The sequence below is a fragment of the Pelmatolapia mariae genome, linkage group LG6 (assembly GCF_036321145.2).
Source record: "Pelmatolapia mariae isolate MD_Pm_ZW linkage group LG6, Pm_UMD_F_2, whole genome shotgun sequence".
Lineage (NCBI taxonomy): Eukaryota > Metazoa > Chordata > Actinopteri > Cichliformes > Cichlidae > Pelmatolapia > Pelmatolapia mariae.
The window spans coordinates 19,258,996-19,279,210 of NC_086232.1; the positions used below are offsets into that span (position 1 = coordinate 19,258,996).

General features: G+C 41.5%; 1 protein-coding gene across 6 annotated transcripts in view; it reads left to right on the plus strand.

Moving 5' to 3' along the window:
• Positions 1-19,005, plus strand: part of gab1 (GRB2-associated binding protein 1) — a 56,625-nt gene extending 37,620 nt beyond the window's left edge. For 2 of the 6 annotated variants that reach the window (XM_063476100.1, XM_063476101.1), the window contains 11 exons: positions 3,351-3,479; positions 3,906-4,071; positions 7,109-7,310; positions 8,027-8,709; positions 9,937-10,031; positions 10,123-10,423; positions 12,540-12,623; positions 14,163-14,256; positions 14,791-14,917; positions 16,579-16,707; positions 16,804-19,004. In XM_063476100.1, the coding sequence (XP_063332170.1) occupies positions 3,351-3,479; positions 3,906-4,071; positions 7,109-7,310; positions 8,027-8,709; positions 9,937-10,031; positions 10,123-10,423; positions 12,540-12,623; positions 14,163-14,256; positions 14,791-14,917; positions 16,579-16,707; positions 16,804-16,962 (2,169 nt within the window). In that variant the 3' untranslated portion in view covers positions 16,963-19,004. Of the gene's footprint in view, positions 1-3,350; positions 3,480-3,905; positions 4,072-7,108; positions 7,311-8,026; positions 8,710-9,936; positions 10,032-10,122; positions 10,424-12,539; positions 12,624-14,162; positions 14,257-14,790; positions 14,918-15,766; positions 15,843-16,578; positions 16,708-16,803 lie in introns of those variants that run through there. The other 4 variants (XM_063476102.1, XM_063476104.1, XM_063476103.1 and 1 more) reach the window with 4 other exon arrangements.
• Positions 19,006-20,215: the final 1,210 nt, after the last annotated feature.

The window sequence follows — 20,215 nt, forward strand, 5'->3', positions numbered from 1 at the left end:
AACGTTTCAGTCTGATTCTTGTATATCTGTGTGCTTGTAATTCAAAATCCAAGAGCTCTGCAGGTCTGCTTGTTTGCTCATCCTGTTGGTGGAGGGAAAGGTCTTCATGCCGTCTCAGTGTGGCGCTTGGCCCACTAACAAAGGACACCCTGTGGATGGAAAAACAACAGAGGGATGAAAAAACAAGGCCAGAGCATTGTTAATAGGGTCAAAATCTTACTCCAAAACAGCAACAACAAAGCTTTAGTTTGCATTCCTCACACTCTGCTGGTATGCTTCCTTATCTGTTTGATCTCAGTGGTGGTTGTTTGCCTACTAGATCTCGTGTGCCATTTTAAACTCACATTTCAAATATCGCTCAGAGAGGTTCTGTTGTTGGGTTGGCCGTTTCCATTTGGTGTTACAAGACATTTGATAAATCTTTGAAAAAAGAAAAGAAAATCCCTTTTTCCTCGCCCCCTGGCTTTAGCAGTAAAAGGAAGTGAAACATTTTTGGACAAATCCTCTGTCCTCTACAAAATCGCCTTTTCTGTCTTAGGCAATTCTCACTAATAATTTCACAGAGAGCTTATTTTGAGCTCTAAAACAAACATTCATTTCAGCTGCCATGACTCAACAAAAGCAAGAGAGCATGACTTCTTTGACTCAGCATTTATGTGTGTCTGTGTGTTTATTTTAGTAAAACTAAATAGAGTTGAATGCAGTGACAAAGCAATCCTTCCTTTGGCTTTGTACACCCAAGTGGGCCCCTGACTCTTAGGCTACGTTCACACTGCAGGCGAAAGCGCATCAAATCTGACTTTTTTAACCTTTGCGACCCATATCCGTTCATGGTATGACAGTACGAACAGCACAAATTCGATATTTTCAAATCCGACCTGGGTCACATTCGTATGTGGTACTGAATCCGATACATATCTGATGTTTTAGAAAGCGACTGCTGTTTGAACGGTCATGTCGCATTAAATCCGTCTTTTACGTCACTGACATAAGACAGATGGCAATGATCAGTGCCCGAGAAGCGCCCGAGAAGACATCGCGAAAGCTTCCTGGCGATCCAGTAAAACTGTTGGGAAGACAACGCTGGAGAAACGTGAACATTTTATTTGTACTGTATAATCTGCAGATTCTGACAGAAATCTGCAACTATCCTTTGAAGCACCACTCCTCTCTAAAACAGCAATAAGGATAATTATTAGGCCATTTGTAAATAACAAAATAACTTTATAACTTAAAGCAAAATTGGGAAATGTAAAGTCAGAAACAAGTCTTTATATTAAGGGCCATCAGTCAAACAATACTGTTTGGTCTGGGTCTAAGCTGAGCACGTTGTGTGTAACGTCTTCTTTTGCGCATGCGGGCCGCTTTGAGGGTTCACACTAGAGTGCGTTTGCTGTCACATTTTATTTGTAGTGTGAACAAGCAGACAAAAAAATCGGATTTGAATAAAAATAGGAATTGAGCATTAAGACCTGCAGTGTGAACGTAGCCTTAGTTACCTTTTATCTTCACAACTAAAACCCATGATATGACAGCTATGCCAGATATGTAAACAAGTTCAGAATCTGCAGTAAGAAGAAATATAAAGAAGTAAAACACAAAAGTTTTAAAAAAATGGACGGCCCTGCTCCTGCAGCTCTCGCCTGTCTGCACTGAAAGGATTCAGCCTCAGATGAGAGCCTTTAACCCATGTTCTGATTATTATTATGGAACTTTTTTGTCCAGTTACCCCAAATACTGTTGCTTATCCAACTGAACTTACTATTGACTTTTCCCCATAAGGTGCTCTTATGCATCTAAACCTGTTGTCTTGATAAGGGATCCTCCGATACTGGTATCTGCTGATACTGATCCAAACATAGTTTTAAGTTAATAAGCTGAAATCCTAATTTGCTAATTCCTCATGTTTGATGTAAACTGCTTACTCACTTAAAAATAAAATGTAAATAAATAAAATATTTTTATTTTACATTTTTTTTCTCTTCACAAACACAAGTTACGTGTGGAGCTGCCAAAGAGCCGGAGTGAAATATTATTTAACTGAGTTGAGGACAACATGCTAAGTTACTAAAATAAAAGCTTCGTAACAAACCAACATGTAGGGAGTGAAAGTGGACGAGAGAGAAAGAAAGCATAGTCGTATTCTGATCTTTTCAGTCATGTCGCTTCACTTTGACGACACTTTGAAAATGTTGTTTTTTTTATTAACTGCAAACATACAAATAAGAGCTGTCGGTGTACCAGGTGTGGAATACCTCCTAACTGCTGCTGCTATCCAAGCTTTTGGGGTCAGTTTCGGAGCAACACCTTGTCCAAATATCCGTCCTAGTCTTAGTGATTCTGGTGTGAATGAGCACCCTTGGAGTTTGAATGCATGCTGTCATACTAAAGCAGGGGTTAAACTTCCTGTGCCTGATAATGCTGCACTTTGCTCCACTTGGGTATGAATGGCACTGAGTTTTGTCATCGATGAGTGAACGTGAGGCTCCGAGTGGACAGGCGCACACACACAAACAGAGAAAGTCCAGGATGAATGACCCAATCAAAATGTTTGCTGCCACAAGTGTAACAACTCTTGCACATATTCCAAATATTACAGATATACTATGGCTCGAAGAATAATGTTATAAAAGGCAACCTAGCAGTGAATCACAGTAACTGTCACTTTAACATAGTGATGAAGCTGGCAGTCTTCCATATCCTATATCTGGAAGAGCTAGTAATGATTACAGATGAACTGTATGTGGAATTAGTGGCACAAAGGAATGTTTTCATCACAATTTATTACTAATGCATTAAATTATGGTAGATAGCCTCCCATGGTCTCATCCCATTGTTTCATTAATGTCCTTAATATATTCAAGGATTATATTACTAGATTGCTTGCTCAACCCTTTATTTACAGTGCTGAAGTCGGAGCTCTCGTCTGCTTATGTCTTTTTTCCCCCCTCCCTGTGTCTGAGTTTGAACTCTTTTGTCTGCTATGTGATGTCTTTTTCTCACAGACAATAAATTGGATTTGAAAGAGAGGACCCAATTGCCCATTTCTTATTATAGATTTGGTTGTTCACTGCAGCCAGGGTGCTAGACCAAACTATGTGGCTTTTGTTCTGGTTATCCCAGACACATATTTCTGGTTGCGGGCCTCTTCCCTCTGGCTCTCACTGTTCTTTTAGCAAGGGCAGTGCAGCTGGTGGAGAATGCACACAAAGACACAAGCTATGATAGGACACAGTGGCTAAACTGAAAAAAGTACAGCATTTGGCCAGCCTGTGGTCATCTGGGAACGGAGAAGTCATTGTGAGAACACACATGTAACCTTTGGCCTCATTTCTGTGCTCACCCTGCAGGCATGGAAGAAGCGGTGGTTTGTTCTTCGCAGCGGCCGTCTGACAGGCGACCCAGACGTGTTGGAGTACTACAAGAATGACCATGCCAAGAAGCCCATTCGTGTGATTGACCTCAACTTGTGTGAACAGGTATGCTCCCCTTTTACTTCTGCCCTGTAGTTTTATTGCATAAGTTATATAAATTATTACGATCTTGAATAGATCCAGGTTTGCATGATGTCACTTTGATGTATTTGGCGTATTTGCACGAATATCCAAGATAAATTTAATTGTCCTTAAAAATCTGTGTAAAATAATGAAAATGGCCTTTATGTGACTGCGGTGTACAAATGTTTTAGCATAATAGTTTAAGTGCTGGGTTCTAGCGCTCCAAATTTCATTTGTTGCTTAGAGAGCAGTTACCTTTTAGATTATTTTTGCAAATTCTCTTTATTAAGAATTATCATTTTAATACATTTTCCCTTTTTTCCGTTTCTTTGGTTAGCTCTATTAGTGATCAGTCTTTCCTTGGCTGATGTCACATTAAGCTAAGCCGTGTCGGTTGCTCTCCCTCAGGTGGATGCCGGTCTGACCTTCAGCAAGAAAGATTTGGAGAACAGCTACATATTTGACATCAAAACTTTTGACCGCATCTTTTATCTGGTGGCTGACACCGAAGACGAGATGAATAAGTGGGTCCGCCACATCTGCGACATTTGTGGTTTTAACCCCACCGATGATGGTAATTACAATTAGCCACACATCACTCTGTTCGGGCACTATTGGCACTGATGTTTTGCTTCACTGTCGAGGTTACACAGTGATATTTATGTTTATATATATACTTATATTCTGTATCTTTCGAGTAGAAAGTTTACTCTGAACTGTTGATATTTGAAATAGGGTGATTTTATTACATTTGTGGCACAGGCTGTGATTTATTTAAGAACATCAGTAGATCAGAAATAATAACCTGGTTATATGTTTCACCATAATACACAAAATCTCGGTTTGCATGTTTGTGTGTTTCTTTTTCCACAAACTTCCCCTAGACCATCAGGAATTGAGCCACCAAAGTGGTACACAGGCACATGTTAGGCTCTCTTATTTGCATCGGATATTTTCACATTATCATGTTGGCTTACAGCCACCTAGCATCGGGCTAAAGCAACCCATTTTTAGCGTTAATGCACCTGCAACACCTTAGAAAAGCATCCTAATCTCATTATAACCACAGAATGCACAATGTAACTGGAAGTAGTAACTAGTAACTATAGGCGTAGTAGCAGTGGACTGCTATGAATCACTATTCATTGCAAATCACTATTTGTCCACGCTGGTGTCTCTCAACAATGTGCCTGGACATGGTGAAGATGCCATGGAACATCAGGGGATTCTTTTTAGCCATGACACCAGTTTATCACCACAGCTGAGCAATACAGGATAAAAGTAGAGGATAAATGATTTACATTTGATGGGTCTCTTTTGGATATCACTGTTGTACCTTACAGATGTCGGGATCTTTCTTCCTGAAGGAACTAAGGGAACCAGTTAAATGTGTCAAGAGGTCTCTATTCAGCATAGTTCCCAGCCAAGGTCTAATGATTCATGTGTTGAACTTTGTGCGGTATTGAGGCTCACGTTACTCTTTTTTTTCCCAGTACCGGATAATAAAAGCATTGTACGCCTGTCACTCTCACTGGTCTTCTTTCGTTCGTTTCCTCTTATCTGGTTTTAATTCACTCTCCCTTGAACACTCCTCTTTCCCTCTCTTGTCGCTCTGTCTTTGAGACTAATTGTCTAAATGTCTTCTATAGTTTCTTGACCTCATCAGTGAAGCACTGAGCATTTTTAGTGTGGTGAGAACTGGCACAGACGTTGCACATGTTCACTGTTTCACATGCCACACAACTCTGATTCTTGTTGGAGACGAAGGTGCTTTTCAAACCTGGCAACTGAGTCACTGATACTCCTCCAAGGTCATTCTCTCCAAAGTGTGACTATGCCTCCAGCTCTGTTAAATAGCTAGTGTTGCAGGGTAACCATGATAACAACACTGATGGCACCTTTTCTGTAGATGTCGGAGCTGGCTTTTAAAACCCCGATGTACGAACTCATAGTAAGACGGTTAAAGGAGAGCCTGGGTGTAAAAACGGATATCTTTGCAGATACCCTTGCACCGCTCAGTACAAAAGAATGTCCCTGGCTCTCTGTTTTGTGCTTGCTTGCACTTCTCTGCATGTGAGACAGAACTCTCACTCCTCTGTCGCGTGTGGGTGTGGCCACAGTAGAGTGCTTCATAGCTGGGCAGGGAACATTAGTAGGGCTAGGGGAATGAAGGCTCTCAGAGCGAGTGTAGGAGGTATAGATTAGTACACGCAGAGGGGATTTTCCCTTTTCCTGTATGAATCAGCACTTAAAGCTTCAACAAACAAATGTCAAAAAAAAAAAAAGACAAGGACAATAGCGGAGGAGATGAGAGGAGCAAATGATGCACGTAAAAGAGAGAAACTGACTCTTAAAAGAAGAGAACTCGGGGACCTTGCATGAGATAAAACCACATCAGTTATAGAAGAGTGTGGGAGGAGAGCTGTGAAAAAGGAGAAAAAAGTAGAGAAATGTGGAATGAAAACACATATACGCATCAGCTATCTTGGCTCTGAGTGCAGTAGAACAATCAGCTTGAGCAGCAGGTTTGTTTAGTAGCTCATCATGTGGGAAAGCAGAGAGACCTTTAAAAATGATGTCTGAGCAGTAGCTTGTTGGAAGGCAAAAAACTGAAAGTAGACTGTCGACACAAAGCTTTTATTCGGGTGACATGTGTTATACATGAAATGATGTAGGCTAACGCAGAGTCGCGATATCGGTGACATCCGTCTGCTTTAATTTGACATGAGTTGCTTGTGCCAGTGTTCCTGGCCTCATGCTGGGCAGTGTGCTGCATTTGGATTTATTTCCTGTGGGATTTCTGCCCAAGAAGGAAGTGAGGTTATCGTAATTGTAGTAGGTTGTTGTGGCTTGTTGGGTCAGTCAGTAACAGTGTTTTAGCTGCAGGCTAACGACCTTAATTTGAGGTTTGGTTTGATATACACAGTAGAGGGACACACATCTGTTCGTCAGAATGTGCATACATACATCAGCTGCTCAAGTTCACACATACAGGCGCAAAGTTGACGTAGTGTCAGCGTGAATGGAAACAATTGAGCGTTACGTTGGAATTGGGTTGCTAGGAAACAGCTTGGGTCCAAGTTTACTTTGCTAGAGTTGACATTGGCACATACAGTTTACTTTTTACTTTGTGCTTAATACCATCTCTGGCCTCTCTTTCACTTTCAGTGGGTTTCACAGGGCCACAGTAGGTGCAGCTCCTTGCCCTTCGTCAGTGACTGCCAATGCATGTGGAGTCAAAGTTGAATAAACAGCTGGAAATATAGCAGAAATGCTAATGTGCTCTGCTGGTGTTGGACTTAAAACTGTGAAGCAGGCATTTACTGACATCTGCTGAGCCACATGTGACAGGTCTTACTGGCATTATTTGTGGCTATTTTTTAGTTGTGTGATCAGTGTAAGAAATGAATCTTATTCATTCATTAAATTGTCCCTTTTAAAAAAATTCTTTGCTGCTTAGACATTAATTCACTGGCAGTGGCCTGAAACCTCTGTGGTCAGTTATGGAGACAGCTTTACTGTATTTCACTCTTTAGTTCTGTGCGCTACTCACTAAATAACATTCAGTTTTGACAGGAGTTATCCTCAGCTTTTACTTCTTTGTCCTCCAGATGCAGCAAAAGCTGCTCACCAGTCCGCCATGGGACTGGTGGTGGAAAACGCTCCACACCCAGGTCCAGGAGTGTTTACCAATGTGCCGGCCCCTTACCAGCCAGTCAGCGTGCGACACCTGGACTCACAGTCCAGTTCAGAGGAGCCCCAGGATTACCTGTGGCTTGCTAACTGTGAGAGCAAAAAGCCTGAACCCAGCAGGTGAGACTGTGTCCGAATATGCTTCTTTTATAGGTTCAAGTCTCCATATTCTCTGTGTTGGAGTGTCGCATGGTGAGCTAAGCATTTCTCAGTGTGGTTTCCAAGCCATTTATTCTTTTTGTATACTTTCAACTGTACTGCCACTCCTGTCCTTGTCTCTGCCGTATGCTGTGTGTAGCTCAGTGGAGCATCACTCTCTCTTGGAGGGGGACCAGGAGTATTTGCTCCTGGAGGAGTGTGAGAGCAAGACTGTTCCTCCACAGGCTAGCCTGTGAGTGGCCAGCTCGAATCCAGCTGGAACTGCCTGCTTGTGTGGAGTGTTGCACACGCATAAAAGACAGATCTCCAAACACTTGTAAATGTTGTAAATGTAAATGACGGTTATTAAATCTAGGTTGCATTTGTTTAGCAAAAGGCCATCCTTCTTAACAGAAAAAGACTTGGGTGTTTTGCCTAACAGTGTAATAATTGTGTTATTTCCTGCATGTTTAGAAACAGTTACCAAGAACCTCAGTCTTCCACTTTATCCACAAAAGCATGCTGACATGGCAAGAGTTGCAAAAGATTAATGATAAAAGCTGTCTGGATATGACTTAGTTACTAACATAGCCTTTGTATACTAGTGTTTTTGGCTTGGTGTGACTGTGTGATCTACAAATCAACGTATTTTACTTTTTGTATTAATTATCTGGTGTTTATGTGTATTGCGTTATCAGATCTCATGCTGAGTGCTCCAAGTCTACCTCTTCAGAGACAGACCTGAATGACAACCTTCCATCTCACCGCACGCCTACATCCTCCACTTCCTCGGCTAAACACACCTCACACAATGGCTTCTTCCCACCGCACCAGACTCCTGTGTCCGCCCCTTCCATCTATGACTCGCCTCCATCACGCGGTGCCTCACTCTCAACTGACAGCGGCTTTTATCATCTTCCTCGCAGCTACTCCCAGGACACTGTGCTGCTCCCCAAGTCAGCCTCCTCCCCTCCGGCTCATCCAGACGTCGCGGATGCCTCTGACCTTTATGTCTTCAACACGCCGACACGGAAGCCCTCAGTAGAGACACAGATGCGCAACGTTTCTATCAGTTACGACATCCCGCCCACACCCGGTGCAAACAGCACCTACCAAGTGCCCCGCACAGTATCGAACACAGGGGTAGGAGGCTCAGAAAGCGGGGGAGATGTAGTGCCCCCTCCCAGACCACCCAAGCCTTCCCTCAGTTCCAGCTCAGGACTCCCGCCGCCTCCTGCTGAGCGCTCACCTACAGACACCTATAGTGTGCCTCGATCAGCCTCAGAGACAGATGGAAACTACTGTGTGCCCACAAGCGCTGGGAGTAAGGCTTTACGCAGCAACACTATTGGCACTGTGGACTGTTCACGCCTCCGCAAAGGTTTGTATTGTAGAGGTTTATTTGTTTGTGGTGCCCTTTTCACTTTATTTTCATTTCAAAACCTATTCTCACCTTTACCTTTTGGACAGTACGGCACATATATGTGGTGGGCAGGATATTCTATTATTTAATCTTATGAAGACTTTTTGCTGCAAAATCTAACAAAAGCAGATAAAAATGTTCTGAGTTTCCTTTTTAATAACAGTTCTTTAATCCATGGCCAACATCCTTTTTATAGAGCCTTAAAATAGTCTGGCAAGAGAAGAGAAACTCATGGTGTAGATTCTTCTTGCTTCTCCCTCTTGTGGTGAAAATCGGAATTGCAAAATAGGTCTTGTGTTATTGTTTTAGATGAGCAGTGGTTATTCCCCCAATAAATTTGGGGCATTTGTGAATTTTTTCCCTTTTATGCTTTGTGTCTTGGTGACAGAGCGGATTATTGTGCCTAGGGCAGGGCTGCACTGTTATGGAAAAAAACACTTTTTTTTAATTTGAGCAAATATTATAATTTTTTATAATTTATTTACTTAAGAAACCTCATAAAAAAGATAATTTTTTTTTTTACACAGGATGTCCTTATTTAGAAAGAACTCCATGGAAAAACAAATAACTGAGTAACAAAAACAAGGTGAACGTGCTGTTCACCTACCACACCATGCCGGTCTCAGGAGCACCGGTCTCTGCTGGCCTGCAGCCCCTGCTGTGAGATGGCTTCGGCACAGATTGGAGCAAGTTGCAGCAAACTCGAGCAACTTGGGAGACTTGCATGGTAGCCACAGGGGGACTGATGTAGAGCCAAAACAGTCTCATGTCTCCTTGTAATGTTCCCCCCTCCCTCTTACTCTTCCCCGGAAGAGACTCTCATTTGTCTTCAAAGCTTTTTCTCGCACTGTTGTGGTTCTTGTGGTCATAAGTGGAATGCATTAGCAACTGCATGAGTACCTGATGACAATAAAAATAAAAAAAATACAGTAATTACATGCTGCAAAGTAGAGTGCTTACATGGTGCCTTTGAGCTTTGTCTCACAGACTAAATCTGCAAAGTCATGAAAACACTTGAAAGCAGTCATGAAAGCACAATAGAGGACAACTGTTATGTGGGAATTGTCCTGTAGCATAAATGGGCCTGAAAGAAGGCTAATAATGTACAGTGCACATCATTTGCTGCTCACTGTGTAGAGGGGCTGTTTATAAACTATATTGTAATCATGGTTTTGCTTTTTGTAGACTTTGGATCCCAGGACTGCTATGACATTCCTAGATCATTCCCTTCTGACAAAAGCTGCTCGTTTGACTTCAATGAAAGCTTCAACAGCTATTTTGTGAGTATTTCAAGTGTAACTGCTGCATAATTGTTCTGTGGCTTTAGGGGGAAATGTGTATGTTAATCAGTTTTCCCTGATCACCCCTCAGAAAAGCAAAGGAATGATGCCAGTGGGTAGCCATTCTACAGAAGAGGTCGACCAAAACTACGTGCCCATGAGTGCCAACTCACCGTCACATCATCACTCGGGCAGTTTGCCAGAGCCAATGCACGAAACCAACTACGTCCCCATGACCCCAGGTACTATGGAGTTCTCATCCCTGGGAAAACAGGTTCCTCCACCCGCCCACATGGGATTTCGCTCAAGCCCGAAGACCCCTCCCCGCAGGCCGTTGCTTAGTGAGTGCCATCCCCCACCTGTGGACCGAAATCTCAAACCCGATCGCAAAGGTGAGCGGACAGTAGGTGTGCTTGCATGCATAGCTGTGACTTCATAAGTAATGTGTGTGAGTGTGTGTGTGTGGAGTTCTTGCTTCAGGGGGGTTTGTGTGTGAGTTTGTTGCTGCTGTGAGCTTAGTTTAGTATGCGCAGTGTTCACTAATGCACCAACTGTACGTGCTTTGTCTCACACTCTGCTGCTATTCCCACAGTGGCTGGCTCATGGTCATAAAGCCATCTGTACAAAATTTCATTCTCAGAGCGGTGTCATTTTTCATCCTGCTTTAGTTGTTGTCATAATTAATGTGGAAAAATGTTTCTCTCATTTTGTCTTCTTTGGTCTGACTGGTGTATTAAATACCACCGTCTTCCTCTGCGCCCGTCCTTGACCAGCTTATTTCACCTCTTGATGAATTAGTTTACTTCCCTACATCTGATTACATCCAACACAGTTAGTTCCTTGTCAAAACCGCGTTTGCCTCGAGCTCCCGTGAGGCTCTGCTAGCCATTTCGGAGGGGTCTGCTGTCTGTGCCACGGAGCCATTGAGGCCTTAATTGGTCACCTCCATCCCGTTTGTTCCCAGCATCTGAATGGAGCCTTTTGATTGGGGACCTCACAGACTGAAAGAGAGTTGAAGAATGATGGGAAATGATCACAGAGGCACACCAAAAGCCGGTACTGTTACTGTCACTGTCAAAAACAGAGCAGTTTTCTGGAGTTTTACATTTCCCGATTGGGAATTCTCCCTTTCACGTGGCCCTTGAGTCAGTCAGCTCCAAGTTTGGCTTTGGTCATTGCTGAACTGCTGTGTCTAAATAAAAAAAAAAATCAAATCAAGTAGCTGCTTTTCAAGCAACCGCTTTGAAGTGATTATTATTTCTCTCTCACACACACACACACAAAAAACGTCCTAATCCTCACTGCTAATAAAACTTGGTTTTACACTTTTTAATATCTTTGGCAGCAGACGAATAAAAATGCTAATTGTAAATGTTTGTAGTCAAGTTTGAGTTTTGTATTATTGTTTAAGCCCAAATCTTTTTGCTTTTTTATGTTTTTTGTTTTTTTTTAAATATTGTTTTATCTCATACACTTTTTTTTTTTAAGCTAATATTAAAATTCTCATTAAAATATATTTATCCAGTGTTCAATCCCATTGCTCCTGGCATAAATTTACTCTACTTGGATCACAGGTTTTAGATATTTGGATCTGTGCACAGCTGCTTTTTGTGTTAGAAAATGCCACATAGACATGAATAAGAATATAAACTCGTATCTTTTAACTGATATCCTTAAATGGTATTATATTAATGTTAGTGATGTTGCTTTTTAGGAGCATCATTATGTGCTGATTGTCTTTTGGACCTTAGCTTTTTAAAGTAGAGACCATTGGTGTATTCATTGTTATGCATGGTTAGGATTTTGCATCGCCTTTAAACAGCCCTGTGATGTTTTTCATTTCTATATTTAAAATGAGCCATCCACTTCTTCCATTTTCTAGACTAATCTGAATCTCTGCAACCTCTTTTCATCTTCTGTGCACTTTCCTCTCCGCTTTGGATGTCTGAGCCGTATGTTGCAAACACTTTGACAAGTGTATTCAAAGCAAACGGCATCTTATTTCCGCTATATGTGGATCCATTAAAATTCATTATCTTCTTCTGCAATCGCAGCGCATTTCTGACAGCACTGCAGAAAAATGTTGTGATCAGTGTGCAAAGGAGCAGTGCGTGTCGTCCTCAAGTTGCTCTGTTCTGCAGATTGGTCCGAGCTCTCGTCAACATGACATGATTTCTCAGTGTTCTCTCAGCGCTTATACACAGCTCGTAGTGCATGCACAGCTGTGATGTCAGTCTTTGTGTGGGAAGCCGTGGTGCATGGAGTGAGGTGCATGTTGGGCAGTATGGGTCTGCTGTTGTCATGACAATCATCCTCTTGAAGTGTGCTGTGCAAAAAAAAAAAAAAAAAAAAAGGTAAATTGGTGTACGTGAGGTTGCAGTTTTGCTCTTCTTCATCAAAGTCTCGTCTCTTTTGCTTTGCATGGCAGAGCAGTTGTTACAGTAGGGCTGAACTGTTGTGATCACCAAAAAGATGTTGTAATCAGCAAAGTCTTCTTTCACCAATCAGGTCACAGTCCTAAAATAATAAGAGCGGGTTTAGAGCGAACTGACTCTCAAACCGTAGGTGAATTCCCAAGTCGACGACGCAAGGGTAGGTACACCACACTGAACTGCTGTGCATCTGAATACTTTTCATTCTGTGACCTTTTCACACTCTACTTCATCTTGATTCTCTGCATGCTGTAAGTAAATGTACTGTGGGGATTTTTAAAATTTTTGTTCTTCAGGGATGTGTGTGTGTGTGTGTCTGTGTGCTCTAAAAATATGAAGTGTATGAAGTGTCAGAGGTGTTGCATTAATCCAGTCTAATCATTTTAAATCCCAGCAGGGGATGGATGAGTGTGTACCTCACGCATGGTGGATTGCACTTGTTACATCTTCGAAGCTCATTAAGAGTCATAACACGCCTTTCAAAATAAACCATTTCTACCATCTTAACCTAAATATTTCCTCACTTTCAATGTGATGTTTTTTTCTTCCGTGGAGCCAAATGACTCACTAATGTTTCTCTTCTCAAACATTTGTGTCTGTGTTTTTGTTTGCAGTTCAACACATTTTACTTTCATAACACAATGGGATGTAACAGCCAGAACACACTTATTGTCAGTGAAGCATTCACACAGGGCTTTGGAAAAGAGTAGACTCCTCTTCAGGAGGAAATTGAACAACGATATTATCTAATAAAGGAGATATCGCTTGCTTCCGTACATACAGATGATGTTTGGGGAAAATCCCAAAGCTCTTGACCATCTGCAGTGAAGTGATCATGCAACTCTTTTGTACTGTGCAGGGCATTATGCACAGGTTTAGTGCACGTGTAACTTTGACTCTTCTTGCACAGTTTCTGTCCTGAAGTGTTATCTTATAGGAGGACAGTACCTTACCCTTAGGGCATGAGGGGACTGATACAATCACCAAGTAATTCTGAGTCCATTTTAATGTCTATGGGAGGCTCAGGCTGGCTTCTTAGACAGCACTCCCCGTAAACACCATCAAGATACCAAATGAGAAAAAAAATGAAGTTCATCTCATCAGAAGACTTCCAGAAACTCTGAGAACCAGTGCTATAGTGCAAGGTTGCCCACTGCCATAATAAGACACTTTATATAGTTTTTTCCTCACGTTTCTCACCCACTGCCTGCTTAAAGCATTTAGTCCAGTCCCTTTAACAGAAGCTTTGGGAAATCATCCATCCCTGGCTAACATCTAAACAGAGTTGCACATTGGGCACTTATCACAATGCAAGCAGCACATGGCTCATCTTTCTCAGGTTTACATCTGAAATATTCCAACACCGTTTCATAAAAGCAAAAAATAAGGTCTGGTTTGGTTAAGGATAGTTTCAAGTGCAATCACATGAAGAAATATGAATGAGATGTTAAATAACACTAACTTATATTTGTGTTATTGATCATTTTACAATCCAAACTTTTAATTTTTAACGTTTTTAGTTCTAATGTTGGTTTGATTAGATTTGAATATGGTTTTGGCATTTAAAAGTGCAGTTTAATACACACACAGATCTCCAAAATATAAACATTTATGCTGCTCTTGACCTCTGTCGGTCTTTATGTACAGTTTAAGGATGCTTCTCGAGCAGTGGCTGACTGCTGTGTGTTCCTTCCTGCAGTAAAACCTGCTCCACTAGAGATCAAACCAGTGCCAGAATGGGATGAGCCAAGCACACCTGTCCGCTCACCTGTGACACGGTCGTTCGCTCGAGAGTAAGTACCTAAGAGGTTCCTCAGCTTTTCTATAGTTCAGTGTTTGGCTAACAAATAAGGGCATGTTCACACAGCTCTTTGCAGCAAGATCATTGTCCCAGAAGACACACCGTCCCTCGCTCCCTGTTAAGAACCTTAAACATACTGCATGTGTATAACAGCTAATGTTAAGGCTGGATTGTCCTGTTTTTTTTACTCTCTGCCACAACATGGAGTGAAAGTTTATTTTTCTTTTGGTGTGAACGTGCCCTTTTGTAGTATATCCAGTTAACTAAAGATGTAGGCACTAATACTTCATGCTTTACTGTAGTCACTCTGTGACCAAAGTAGCACTGCTCATAAAACAGGATTCTGTATTATACTGAAGGAAGTTTGTTGGCTTATCTGAGACGAGGTTTATTTGTGTGCTTTCGTGCTGTAGGGACTCTTCTGGCTGCAGTGGGTTTGGGCTGTTATGTCTGTATTATATTTTGTGCTCACCAGAGACTGTAATTTCTGGGAAGTCAGTGTGTAAACATTGTGAATGCTGCTTAGTCCTTCTAGGTTTCCAATGCCAACGAGACCCCCGTCAGTGCATAGCACGGCCTCCAGCACTGACTCCGAGGACTCTACTGAACCGAATTACGTAGCCATGAACCCTAATATGTCCACAGATGAAGCAGTATGTAACACACAACTATACTCTGATACAGAGATTACTTTTCTCCTTTCTTTTTCTGTTCACAGATAATCAAAGCTAATGGAAAAATCTGATAAATGTCTTTTTTTTTTTCTTTTTTTTGTGGTGTCTGCAATCAGTTTCATCTCGTTTAAATTAAATCTGCAAACACACAAATAAACACAGCAGAAGCTTTAGTTTGAGGCAGACAGTTTGGAGGATCATACACCATGCAACTTGCAATTTTGAGCTGTAATTGCTTACTGAAACTATTAAGAAATCCCATTTCCAGTGCTCTTCTCCCTAAGCCACACATTAGTGCGGACAAATTACTGGCTGCTGCAGATGGACTCCTCGCCACTTCAACCTGTTTCTTTGCAGTTCTGCTTTCGCCCTGCTGCTCTGCTTTCTTTATGCTCCTTCTTTCTCTTCATTTACTTTTCAGGTGTTGTCTTAAATCGGAATATTGGCTATTAAGAAATGAAGTTAATGTGTCTCATTTAAAATTGACTGCTCTTTCTGAAGAATGATACTATTATATGAGCTGACTTTTCTACCTACGGGGATACTTTCTCTTACGCTTTGGGTAATCGATTCACAGTTTTCCTTTTTTTTTTTTTTCCTTTCTTTTTTTTGCTGTTAATTTTTTTTTTTACTTTCTTCCAACGTTTGCTTTACTATCGTCTGCTGACCTCCTGAACTTTTATCAGTCTTGTTAATTTCTTGCTTTCTCCCTAGTTTCTCATTTCTCTACCATCGTCATCCTTATTCCTGCATTTTGTTCTTAACCACCTGCTGTTTTCTCCTCCTTTTTTCTTTCATCCTTTGCAACTTTCTTCTTACTCTGTGTAGAGAGGAGTCCTTCTACTGCACAGTCCCCATCACCCCTGTAAAGAGGGAGGTGGAGGAACTTGACACCATAGAGGAGGTGAGCAGGGTTGCCAGGTTAGACGTGCATAGCCCGCCCTGTCATTTTTGGGTGCTATTGTGAGATGAGAAAGTACGAAGACTTTGCTGTGCAAAAACCACCTACAAGCCGTGGCTTGAATATAAAGGTTGCAGTGAATTTTCAGACGTTATCTACCATCACTTTCCTTACAATTAGAATTTCTTAGTTTTGTGTCACCATCCTAATTCGAATTAATCTCTCCATCGTACCTGTATTTCAGAATTAATACTAATTACAGGCCCAAGTTGTTGTCACTATGCCTAAAGTAGAAATTTTCTTTGTTTTAAAGGTTTGAAACTATCATCAGTAATGGGACAAATTACGTGAAAAGATGGTCACTGATTGAATATGTTCATTCCTCTACAACTGCAGTCTTTTTAAAAAATACATATATTTTGGGGGGCTGTATTTGTCTCTATTTTGACAGCCTTGCAGGAAAGAGTAAATGGTAAATTGAGGGAGAGTGAGCGGCCACAAGGCATATGAGCACCTGCTCACCCAGTGAGGTAAACTGGTGCCCAACAGCTGCACTTTTTATGACGAGTTTTTGTAACACCCTCTAAAGATAGATTAGGGCTCTCAGACCTGAACCCATTTGCATGAATATTTTAGACATTGTGACAACACATTGGTGCATTTGAATATGAGCTGTGTTTTCCTGTGACTCTGCTATCAATTTAAAAAATAAAAAAAATCCCTTTTCTGACTTACGCAGATCACGAAGCTCGCTCCGCCCATGAATGCTGACGGTGGGAGTAGCCCTGTGGTAAAACCGAAGGGAGACAAGCAGGTAGAATACCTGGACTTGGATCTCGATTCCGGCAAGTCTACCCCACCTAGGAAGGTAGGAATTTACCAGCGCCCATACTCCAAACCACACGTTCTAAATCAGAGGAAAATTTATGGCCAAACTTTTAAGACTGACCTCATCTCTCCTCAGATGAAAAGCAACGGAACTGGCATCACAGCATCAGACGAGCGTGTCGACTATGTAGTTGTGGACCAGCAACGAACACAGGCCCTTAAGAGCACCCGGGAGGCCTGGAGCGATGGCCGCCAATTGACAGAGACAGACACTCCCTCCAAAGGACCCAAGTGACCCTGTTGTCCCAACAACACAACCCCACCACCCAACCCACTCTAAACTACCAAAACGCCACAGCTTCCACACTAATGCTGGTTCTGGTTTTCGCTTTGGGACGATCCAGCTGTCCCGTTCCAACCTAACAAGATCCCTAGTGTGTAAGAGCCAGTGGAGCGTCATAGCCACTCAACGTTGTTTAGTTTACACTGCTGTCGGGCTTAAAGGAGCGCTGTGTGTACAGCTGTAGAAAGGGGCGTGGTCCAGGAATAAGCTGTATGCAGTTTGAGAGCATGTGGAAAGACTGGACTTGTTTGCAGGATTTGACCTGAGCAGACTCACCAACTTTGAACATTCACTGCCTTCTTTCCGGATTAGTTATGTCGTCGTTCACCTTTCAGCGGCCTGTGGGCTGATCCAGAGTTAACATTTCCTAAAAATTGTAATGCTGTTTGATGTCGTTTTGGAGTGCAAGTGAAAACACTTTATAACATGATCACAGCTCTGTCAGCGCAACACTAAACGTTAGCATAGCACGTTAACGGTGTTGTGTTTTTGTTTTGTGTTTTTTTGTTTTCCTGCTGTTTGAGCAGGGTGAAGTTACCATGGACACTGTTAGCAGCTCAGGAAACTGACCCCGAACTGTGTCTAAGGCGAACTTCAAACCGGAAAGCCAGTACGACAAAATTTCAGAGAAGCATTACTTTAGATTTTTCTTTCACTTGCGTAGGCACCTGTACTAAAATTCAAACTTCGGATTCACTTGAGGTTTTTAATCCACTGAACATGATTCGATTTCCATTTATTCAGTAAGTGGAGATGCTTCGATCTGTTGTAATGGAAGTGCAAAGACTGTACAATAGTGTTATGTATATAAACAGGAAAAGTGTCCTTTATTTGTATGGAATATCCAGCATGTTTGACTCTAAGGTATATGGATTCTGCAGGGTAGAATCCCGTACCTGACTCGATGGTATCAGCACTTGTGATAAATGAATGAATTACTGTGAGTTTTTAAAAGAACGTGACAGGTTTTCTCTAAGTTATGCAAAGGTATCAAAGCGAGAGAGAGAGAGAAAGAGAGAGAGAAAAATCAGGTACTCTTTATGAATGCATATTAATGCAACTTTCCATTTCTAATTTATTTCTCGAGTTATTGTATCAGGTGGATGTCTTGTCCATTTTTTTTTAGCTCAGTATTGATTGATATGGAGGAACATTTGCTAAAGTCTGCTAAAATGCTTAGTTTGACAAGCAGTCAATTAGTTTCACAGGTTCATTTCTCCTTTCTCTTCCTCATTTCTCTCTCCACTTAGGTTTAATTTATTTTAAATTGAACTGGCATACAGTTTTGGGAAATTGACTGCCTCGTGCAGTCAACTTGATGCATATTTTAGAGACGGAAAGTCTTTGCCTACATACATCCCTGCTTTACTTGACTTGACTGTCGGCTCTCCCGCAGAAATCCCAAGCATGTGCTGCCACGTGATTTAAAAAAACAAAAAAACAACTCATAGCTGTACATATTTTGCCATCAATTAGATTTAACATGTATCGTTTGAAAGATGTGCCTACTAAGTCATCTTCCTCCTACTTCACTCTTTCCTTTATTGCAGTCTCTTTGTGAAATGGACTGCAAAGCTGATAATGCTTTATCTTTTTTAATGAATCTCAAGAAAAATGTACATTTTAAAAGTGGACTAAATAAAATCCAGCCTCAAACCCATCTACAAGTGACCCGCTTGTTTTCTGGAGTTTTGTTTTATGTTCTTTGCACTGCTTTCTGTAATTTTTCCAATCGTAGAACAATTAAAGAAATCATTTCTCTTACACTTAACCTGTGACCTGCATATATTCTCTCCAGTTATGCCCTCCAAGTATGTTTAATCGTCAGGATTTTTGATAAGGAAACGACACCATCGAGGCAGTCCTCGGTCATCTGAAACGGACACATCTCAAAACTGTCAAAACATTTTCTATCCAGTTGTGACAGCTGAAGACTTTTGAACTACTTTGAAACATAAGTAAAGCTAATCGTACATGGCAGCTGTAAAACATTTGGACTAATAAAAATTACATTCAAAGCAGAGCACTAGAACTTCCTTAATTCTTTGTGGCATAAATCCAACAAAGTGCTAGAAACACTCCTCAGTGATTTTTGTGACATCATCACAGTTCCTGCACGTCCATGATGTCAATCTCCCGTTCCACCACGAGGTGCTCTACTGGATTGACATCTGATGACTGTGGAGGCCGTTTGAGTACAGAGAGCTCGCTGTCGTCTTCAAGAACCAGTTGTGATGCTTCTTGTGACCAACAAGGCGTTTCCGAGAACTGCAGCTCACTGGGTATTGTCTCCTTTTCAGACCATTCTCTTTAAACCAAAAAAATGGTTGTGTGGGGAAAATCTGTCTGACACCAACATCTGTGGCATCCTTAAATGACCTAAACTATATATAGATATAATAATTGTATGACAGAGTCAAGTTTCATATCACTTGTGCATCTTTGATTTGTGGACTGCTAAAACATTTAAACCACAACTGAGAGACTTAGTAACTGAGAGATTCTCTTTATTCATGGCAAACCTTGGTTTAAAACTCATAAAGATGTCTAACTAAGACAGGGAACCGGCATCCTAATTGTAATCCAGGTTTTATAATCTGCTTTAAAGGATAATTAAGTCCATTTGCACTCTCGTTCTTACTATTCTCACTTTTCACTGCAGTGTTTTTAAGCCACAGAGCTTTATTCACAGTATTATAAGATATAGCCTCAAATCAAGTTCTTACACAAGCTCCTACAAAGGGAGCGGGATGTAATTAAGAGCAAGAGTCACCGCTAAACCAAAATTTAAGAAATACCCCTGTTTTTATTTTATCTGTGCTGACCACTAGATGGAGCTATTGTTTGAAAGACTACATGGCGGCTCTTCTTTGCCTTCATGCTTTCCCTCAGTCCACACCCCTCCAGTGCAGTCTCTTCCCCTGATCTCCTCCTGTTTGAGGCTCTGCAGTGCTGTGGCAGCCAAAATTACATAAACAGCTGCTTCACCGTGAGCTTCACAGGCTGTGCTGCTGCTCCCCTGTGCTCCTACAGAGGCCCCCAATAGCCCCCATGTAATAACAATGATATCATTTTAAATATACACTACAGTGTATATACAGAGCAAATTCACTGTTGTTTACCCAAAATGTTCTACCTACTGAGGTGCATCTTTAGCAGGATTTCAAAAACATAAAAATAAACCTTTTACCTTGTCATTTATTGT